Here is a 9,391-nt window from a genome sequence, read left to right as displayed (position 1 = left end):
CCATCGAACGTCCACTCTTTGATGGTGACAAAAACACCACTCGTGCGAAAGCTATTTTCACAAGGCATTAAATTTATTTAGGTGATCCCATGCATCCATATGTCCTCCAAGGCCCTATTTAGTTCCTTTCCAAAACATCAAATTTTTTAAGATTTTTCATCACATCGAATCTTTAGACGTATGCATGAAGCATTAAATATAAATAAAAAAATCAAACTAATTACACAGTTTAGACGAAATCCACGAGACGAATCTTTTAAGCCTAATTAGACTATGATTGGACACTAATTACCAAATAACAACAAAACGCTACAGTAGCATTTTGCCAAATTTTTCGCGAACCAAACTGGCCCCAAGCTGGAACCTTGTTTCCTTCACACCTTATTGTGCACAACAAGTTTAACTATATACTTAGGCTGCCGTCGCCTGTCTTGTCTCACCTTTAATTTTGGGGGTGGTTGGTTGATGTCCTAAACCTAGACGGTTGGCTAGACATTTTGATCCAACACTAATACTGTATGAACAAGACATACTTCCAGTATGTAACAAACAAAAAGCCGTTAGCATGGTATAGATAGTCTTGTTTGCGGTCACACCCACGTCGAAATATATTGAAAAAACAATGGTTATAATTAATTTCCATCATATATGTACGAATATTTTTTTGTTGCAACCACGAGACAAGCACACTCTCCTCGCTCCACCCCTCGCCCTTAGAAAGTTATTCTAGTCCATCTGAAATCAAACCATCGAGAAACTCACGCCACGAGGCGCATAATTTCCTTTTCGCTCCCACGTGATCGGCAACGCCTTCCTTCGTCGTCGTTTCGTGGCAAAAGAAGTTGGCACTTTCTGTATCAAGCTTGTGATGCTGAGAAACACGGATTGGTACCCAAATTTTCATGTCGCATTACCAGCGCATTATTTATATTATTAATAACCTTATACAAGTAGAGTAGTACACTAGTACTACTATATAAGTACGGAGTATATGGTATGCATATCAGTACGGCAGCCAGCCAAATTAAATTAGTTTAATTACTCGGTCATCAAGCTAAAATATATTCAAGCACATCTCTAAATAAAAATGGCTGGGCAGGAGGATAGTACAATTGAACTAATCCTTGTTCGATAATCGATATAACGGCTCCAGTTGTCGTCACTCAAATCAAATAATTTAAACCAATGCTAATATAACCACCCAATGCAACCCATCTCCAACTGATGTCAGGTTCAACGTCCACGAGGCACTGAAATAATGAACCAAACAAAACAAAGAGAGGAGGCGAAATGGCAACGCAAGCACATGGAGAGATTCCATTTATCTCGGAGTCACTTCTCACTCAGTTGAGGCAATCAAAAAAAAAAAGAAAAAAAAGAAAGGAACAATGCAATGTGCACGCAAGTTGCAAGGACTCCACTTTGGGCGTCAACTCAAAATCGTTTGTGGCAGCAACCACGATCGTGCTGTGCTCTTCATCATTTTTCACCGATGGAAATGGATGGATCTGTCATGTGCTGCCTTTTTTTCCTTCGTGCTGACTGCTAAGGTTGTGTTTAGTTCGTGAATTTTGAAAATTTGGCTACCGTAGCATTTTTGTTTTTATTTGACAATTAGTGTTCAATCATGGACTAATTAGGCTCAAAACGTTCGTCTCGCAATTTCCAACCAAACTGTGCAATTAGTTTTTTTTCATCTATATTTAATGTTTCATGCATATATCGCAAGATTTGATATGATAGCTATTGTAGCACTTTTTGAAAATTTGGTTGGAAACTAAACCAGGCCTTACTTTTCCTTCCTTTTTTTTACGCGCTTCGTGTGGACTTTGCATGCATTCCAGCTATCTGCTGCTGCTACTACTAGCACCATGTAGTACTTTTTGACTTGCATTGCATGTGTCATGCATGGGCCGCGTTTAGTTCAGGCCAGAGTTGGCGCCGCCTGAAATGCAGTTGCACTGTAGCGTACAGTAGCATTTCGTTTGTATTTGGTAATAATTATTCAAACATTGACTAATTAGGTTTAAAATGTTCGTCTCATAAAGTACAATCAAACTGTGTAATTAGTTTTTGATTTTGTCTATATTTAGTACTTCATGCATGTACTGCAAGTTTGATGTGATGAGGAATCTTCTTTTTGCATAGTGTCAAATTCAGAAAATTGGGGTAACTAAGCATGGCCATGGTTCTTTTTGCTCTGAAATTGACACATGCATGAAGTGCATAGAGCTGCAGCTGCAGGCCAGCCGTGTAGAGCACGAATTTTGTCTAGAGTAGTAAATTTGTTATAAGGGTTTGTTTGATTTTGCTCGGGTTCCGCCGAACGACCTGATCAAGAGCAGGTTTTGAGCACCCCAAACAAAAGAGCTGAAACCGTCTTTCCCTTGTGAAGCACATACTAAGAGTGTCTTTGACAGATGCCCTGTTCGCTTGGCTGATAAGCCATGACTGAATGTCCTGTTGCCTGATTTGTTGTGAGAGAAAAATACTGTTCGTTGACTGAAAAAATACGCCTTAAGGCATCTTGAAAAAGTACAATTTTTTTAAATGGTTTTAGCTTCATTTTTTTCTTGACTTAGAGCGAAGTCCCGCCAAACAGCTCAACGTGACATACGATCGGGACACAAGAAAGCCCCGAAGTTGTTTTAAGAATGTGGCTCAACCTGCTCCTTAGTTCCCGTTGTTTTAAGAAGAGCTTGTCTATACATAAACCAAGCGTTTCTCCCCTCTCCCATACTCGACTCCTTCGCCACACGTCCGCCTCCCTGCGCCCGCCCATCCCACCCGCACCGAGCTCTCCGGCGTCGGCCATGGCTGATCGGGCAGGCATCCTCCTCCTCCTCCTCCTCCTCCTCCTCCTCCTCGCGGATCCGGTCGTCAGCACCCCTCCTCCGCCACTCCCTCCCTCACTGTCGTGCACCCCGCCCTTCTCCTCCTCCTCGTCCCCGCCGCTGACCACCGCCCCACCGCGGGCGCTAGGGTTCTCCGAAGCTCTCGCGCGTCGGAGCTCCGACGAACACTAGCGCCCACGGCGCGGCCGCCTCCTTTCCCTCCCCCACCGCCGCCATCTTCTCCAGCTCCGGCGAGCCTCCCTCGCCCCGACCTGGCCCGGCCGCCGCTACCACCGCTAGCTCCCCTAAAATCGCCCGACCACCATCCCCACCGCGTGGCCTACCCGCGTCCCCCGTCCGGGCCCTTCTATCCCCGCCGGAGTTGGAGAAGAAAGAGGAGGAGAGCTCGCCGGAACCCTAGCCGCCGCGCCGGAGCTTGGGAAGAAGACGGCGGGCGCGGGTGCGGGGGAGGAAGAAGAAGGCAGCAGCGGCAAGGGGAGATCCGGCCGTCCGTGCCCCTCCTCCGCGCTCAGATCTAGCGGCTACAAAATCGCGTGTGAAATCCAAGTAAAACACTCGGTTGTTCTTTAGCATTCATGTTTAAGAAAAACCACTTTTTAGACAGCATAAAGTAGAGGAGTTAGAGCTAGTGCTATTTTAGTAAAAAAGAGAGAGTTAGTGCTATTTTTAGTAAGAGCCATAGTCCTATTTTAATAGGTCCAGGGTGCTGTGCTGCTAGGCTGTCAAATTATGCCAAAATTAAACCACGGCGTTTCTGTTTCTCTCCAGTCTCCATGGCTTTTGAATTTGATGACCCCTCTTCGTTGCGGCGACTCTGTTTCTGCAGGGGGAGGGGGACTGCCATTGCCCATTGCCATGCCAGCTGGTGATCCAGGAGACCAGGACGCATTGGCGTTGCGGTGATCCATGCCATGGCTCATGGCCTGTGGACTGTGGTCTCCGTCGAATTCCCCGCCTGCATGCCATGCCGCATACGCATGCGAGCTCCTCCTCCTCCTCCTCCTCCTCCTCCTCCTCCTCCCGTTCCGTTCGATCCGTTTTGTGCATGCATGACGGTGTGTTGTCTGCTCATACAATCTCTCCCTTCTATGTACCAAATAAAGTATAGACAAAATATGCAGTGTAAATCTAAAGGTATTTTAAATAGTATACTTTCGTCGTTTCAAGAAGTTTGAAATGACATCCAAATACGTACGTACACTGCTGCAAAAGTATAGATATTCAAAGTCTAGAAAAAAACCATGCAAACATAACAAAACTGACACTGGTGTTTGACTTGTATTGCACATGCACCTAGATTTTGTTATTTTTGTATGATTTTTTTTCTATATTGAGTTTGAATCTTAACTTTTGCAACAAAGTATATATATCGATATGCACCGTTTCAAAAACTTTCAAAAGACAGAAGTATGTTTTTTTTTTAAAAGTTTGTAAAACTTTCAAAAGACAGAAGTATGTTTTTTTTTTGAAAAAGTTTGTATATTCGCACTACATATTTTGCCAAGTATACTTATGTATATAGGAGAAATTTCCCAACGCAAGGTGTGATGTGATGTGGCTCCCATAAAGTAAGAGCCTATGGACAGAGGCACAAAGCTAGCTAGGTGGCACGTTGGATAGACCATTCTAGGATTTATGGTCAATGTTAGAACTATAGTGATTGTGCTGTCTAATATTGCGAAGATTGCATACACTCGGCTATACCTTGTCACTTGGCTCATTACATCTACGGCTACACACCAGAACCACGTGCTACTACCTTGTGCTATGAACTTTATGTATAATAACCACCATCGTTATAAAATACTCTTCCCGTACCAAAATGAGTGTCCCTATGGTATTCGCGTTGATCAAATTTTCTTAAGTTTGATTACATTTATAGAAAATATAAGTAACATTCGTATCTTCGAATAAGTTTATCATAAAAATAGATTTAACGATCTATCTAATAATACTAATTATTATGCACTACAAATATTAATATTTTTGTAAATATTTAGTCAAAGTTATATACAGGAAGTGAGAACGACACTTATTTTGGGACGGTGGGAGTATGTACATTATACGCATCATGGTTTTGGTAGGGAATATATTCTCTCTGTCCCTAAATAAATAGATTCTTAGAGTTGTCTTAAGTCAAACTTTTAAAATATGAATGAATTTCTAGAAAAAAAAACCATCAAAATTTATGACATCAAATTAGTACAATTAGATATGTCATAGAATATACTTTCATAATGTGCTCATTTTATGTCATAGATGTTATTCTTTCCTATAAAGTTAGTCAAACTTAAGATAGTTTGGTGTGCATTCATTCTAGAAATTAATCTATTTGGGGAAGGAGTAGCAATAGTTTTCACAATTATATTCCTATAAAAAAGGCATGCCATAAGTAGTTTCTTGAAAAAATACCACGAAATCGCTACGATTTTAAAGGATGTGATGAATCGATTTCAATATCTATAATAATATAATATCTAGTATTTCCCATATTATGATTGTCTATGTATATACGTGAGCGTGGTGTACTGTTATTTGAAAAAGTAAATGAAAACTACGATAAGAGGAGCATATTACGCTCTAATTGAACTCCAATTTTTATTACGGAGTATAATGGTATGTAATGCAATCACAAAGGTTAAGATAGGAAATCAGAGGAAAGTAGAGGGCGAAAGAGCTAAAAGAGAAGACATCGAAACCGAAGGCAAAAGGCACAACTACTCCTTCCGTTTTCGTCTCCGCCGCCTCTGCCTGCGCCTCCATCTCATCACGCCCCGCCTTCCGCGCCGCGGCGCCTCTCTTCACGCGGTTTCCCAATCCCGGCGCCGCTTTCCATCACCGCCTCACTGCACGCCGCCATACTTTCCCCCCGTCCCCGTCCCCGTCCCCGAGTCGGAGACGCACGCAGCGCGCCCTGCCGTCGTCCGTACCCTGTATATAATGGACGCCGACGAACCACCGGAGCCCGCCGTATCCGTACGCCTGCACCGCCTCTGGAGCTAGGATTTCGCCCTCCCGCGCGGCAATGGGCTGCACGACCTCCCACGACGCCTTCGCCGCCGCGGTCACCTCCTCCACCTCCCGGGCCAGGGCGCGCCGCGCGTCCGCGTCCGGAGGAGACCCCGCTGCGCTGTGCCGCGAGCGCGTGGCGCTCATCCGCGCCGCGGCCGACCGCCGGTACGCGCTCGCCGCCGCGCACGCCGCCTACTTCCGCTCCCTCGCCGCCGTCGGCGACGCGCTCCGGCGCTTCGCGGCGTCCGCGCTCGCGCCCGCCACGCCCGAGTCCTCCTCGCCGGTGCTCACGCTCCCGCCTTCCCCCACCAAGCCGGTCGCCACCGCGGCCACCGCGTCCGCCAGCGTCCCGCCGTCGCCGTCGTCCTCTTCGTCCACCGTCTCGCCGCTCTCGCACTCCCTCTCCGACGACGACCTCTATCTCCATGACCTTGACGACACCAGACACGGAGGTGGCGGCGGCGGGAGCGAGGAGGCGTCGACGTCGACGTCCACGAGGTACCACCACCACTTCATGAGAAGATCGTCCACCGTGCCTACCGTTGTGTACGAGGACCCCGACGCCCAGACCCAGTACACCACAGCCGAGCCCAGCTACGGCGGCGGGTACGGCCACGCCTACGGAAATGGCTACGGCTACAGCTACGGGCCTCCGTACCCGTACGGGCCCTACGGCGTGGTAATTGCGGGAGAGACCCCGGAGGCGGCGCGGAGGCATCCTGGGCCGCCGCCTTCACCCCCGACCGCGGAGGCCTCGCCGTGGGAATTCTTGGACCCGTTCGCACAGTACGACCAGTTCATGGAAGACTACGCTGGCGGGAATCTACCAACCAACAGCCCCAACTACGCCGAGCTGAGGAAGATGGAGGGGATCCCGGAGCTTGAGGACGAGGCCGAGCTAGAGAGGAAGGCGGAGAAATCCAAGCCATCGACTTCCGGGGTTTCTGATCAGGACATCAAGGGGAAGGGACCGATTCAAGACAATGCCGCTTCGAACGGCGATTTTTCTGGTGACAGCAAGCTGCAGAAGAATGCCACCTCAAAGGGCGATTCTTCTGGGGGCAAGCTGCAGAGGGATGCCACTTCAATCAGCGATTCTCCTGGTGGCATGCTGCAGAGGAAGGGATCGGAACCACCTCCTGGTGGCAAGTTGCAGAGGAAGGGGTCAGAGCCGGCTGCTGATGCCGAAGGCGAGGGAGGGAAACCAGTGTCCGGGCTTGATTCCGTGCCAAGCAATGCCAGCTCGAAAAGCAAAGAAGGGGGGAAAAAGAACACGGTGAGCCTAAAGGGCACAGTTAGCAGTGACATTGATGGCAGCAGCACCGGTGGGAAGAAGAAAGGTGTGGCCTTCGAAGCAGAGCAATCCATCAGAGCAGCAGAAGGAGGTGGGGAGAGCCATATCAAGTCAATCCAGTCGGTGGTGAGCAGCGAGCCATTCTCGCCATTGCATCATGGGACGAGGGAGGTCAGAGAGGCGATTGATGAGGTCAAGGAGCTATTCGATGAGGCGGCAAACTGCAGCACAGATGTCTCAAGGCTGCTGGAGGTGGGGAAAATGCCTCCCCGTGACACCCCAAGAGTTCTTAGATGTGGGTAATGCATTGCTTTATTCCAGTGCAACCATGCTTGAAATTGATTTTAGCTTTGTTGCTTCTGTTATATGTGCTAGTGCAATGATGTAAAACCATTCATTTCCATCTTTTGCAGATATCTCTTCCAGACTGATGGATCCGCTAGGCCTTACTGTGTCGACATCGTCTTTCCTCCCGAAATCACATGGCACGAAGTTAAGAGCATCAAGCAGCAAGGCAAGCACTTCAGCTTCGTCAGGTGCTGGCCGTAGCAATGGTATTGGCCACCTCTCATCAACTCTGGAGAAGCTGTGGTTCTGGGAAAAGAAGCTCTATCAGGAAATAAAGGTACACACTTGTGCTCCAGCGACAAACTTATAATTGAAGTAGTTGTGTTAGTGTATAGGACAAGAAAATGTAGGCGCTATTTCATATTTTGTCTGATTTATTGCCAAATATCTGTTGAACATCTTAGGTGGTTGTTCTAGGATGAAGAGAAGCTACGGATGAAGTACGAGAAGTATTACAGAAGGCTGAAATCCATGGATGAACGAGGCGCTGAATCAAGTACAATTGACTCCGTCCAGTTGTCTGTAAGGCATCTGAAGTCCAAGATCAGCATCAACATGAGTACAGCTAAAGCCTTCTCGTTAAAAATACAGGAGATTCGAGATGAAGAGCTTTACCCTCAACTGGTTGATCTCATCCAAAGGTATGAATACTCCCTTGAATTGTCTAGTCTTCAAAAGATTGAATTTATCTGATCCATATGATTTCTTACAGGTTCAGAAGGTTGTGGAAAGCCGTTCTGGAATGCCATGAGAAGCAGCTATTAGCCATACAGGACAGTAGAATTCACCGGCTGAAGGCGATGACTGTAAGCGAATCTGGTGTTGCTTCAGAGGCCTCACGGGATTTGGAACGAGAGCTCACGAAATGGTACCGTTGCTTCAACAAGTGGATGAGCTCTCAAAGGTCTTGTGCTGAGGCGCTCAATGAATGGTTGAAGAAATGGATCCCTGAGGTGCAGGAGGAAGTCACAGCAGATGGGGCCCCTCCTTTCTCCCCAGGCAAGCTTGGCGCACCACCTGTATTCATCATCTCAAATGATTGGTTTCAAGCAATCGAGATGGTCTCCAAGAATGATGTGCTGAGAGCAATCGACCAGTTCTCTAAAGTCGTGCATGAATTCAAGAAGAGCCAAGAAGATGAGCAGCGACAGAAGCGGAAAGCCGATCACGCTTCCAAAGATTACAACAGAAAATGTAAGGATTTGGAGATAGAACTTGGTCTGAGTACCATGGAGAATCCTCGCTACAGCCATGACAACCGTGCAATGGACTTGGAAAAGTTGAGGAAAAGAAGAGACGAGGAGAGCACTAGGCATGACAAGACCCTGAGTCATGCTCACGTCGCAGCTTCAGCTACTCTGCCGATTGGTTTGGTCCCTGTGCTGCAACATATCACCAGCTTCTTTCAGAGAAATCAACAGGTCTATATGCAAATCAGAATCCAAGGCGCCTGATGACACATTTGATTACTAGTTGTAGTATTGCATTCTTTTGTATACAGAATTACAGATATATCAGATGGAGTTTAGGCTTTTTGGCCCACACTACTCTTAGAATATTAGAGTTTTACATAAGTAGCTACTGATTCATGGTATGTATAGGACTACTAATGATGTATTATTCATATTCTTGGGCTAGCTTGGCTTAGGTCTAAGCCACCCTTATGACCTAGTGATTTGTCCATTTGAGGCGTGAACACTTTTTTGACATCAAAATTAATGCTTACAGGTGCACTCGCCAACCAGTTCTAATTTCTAAGAAAGATGCACATATAGGGAGAAAATAACCCATGACATGGAGAGCAGTCACATCCACGCCACACATGCATTTGCACCTCTTTGTACAAATCTTGCCGCAGGCGTCCATAATTTCTCTTTGAAGA

At 46.8% G+C, this 9,391-nt stretch overlaps 1 protein-coding gene across 1 annotated transcript; it reads left to right on the top strand.

Moving 5' to 3' along the window:
• Positions 1-5,589: 5,589 nt before the first annotated feature.
• Positions 5,590-9,391, top strand: LOC136454110 (protein ALTERED PHOSPHATE STARVATION RESPONSE 1-like). Its single transcript, XM_066454654.1, has 4 exons — positions 5,590-7,456; positions 7,575-7,786; positions 7,927-8,150; positions 8,222-9,391. The coding sequence occupies exons 1-4, from the start codon at positions 5,881-5,883 to the stop codon at positions 8,961-8,963; spliced, it is 2,754 nt and encodes a 917-aa protein (XP_066310751.1). The 5' UTR covers positions 5,590-5,880; the 3' UTR covers positions 8,964-9,391.

Source organism: Miscanthus floridulus, chromosome 5, assembly GCF_019320115.1.
Source record: "Miscanthus floridulus cultivar M001 chromosome 5, ASM1932011v1, whole genome shotgun sequence".
NCBI classification, from domain to species: Eukaryota; Viridiplantae; Streptophyta; class Magnoliopsida; order Poales; family Poaceae; genus Miscanthus; species Miscanthus floridulus.
Note: the sequence above shows the minus strand (reverse complement) of the source record. Positions and strands in the feature narration are given on the sequence as shown.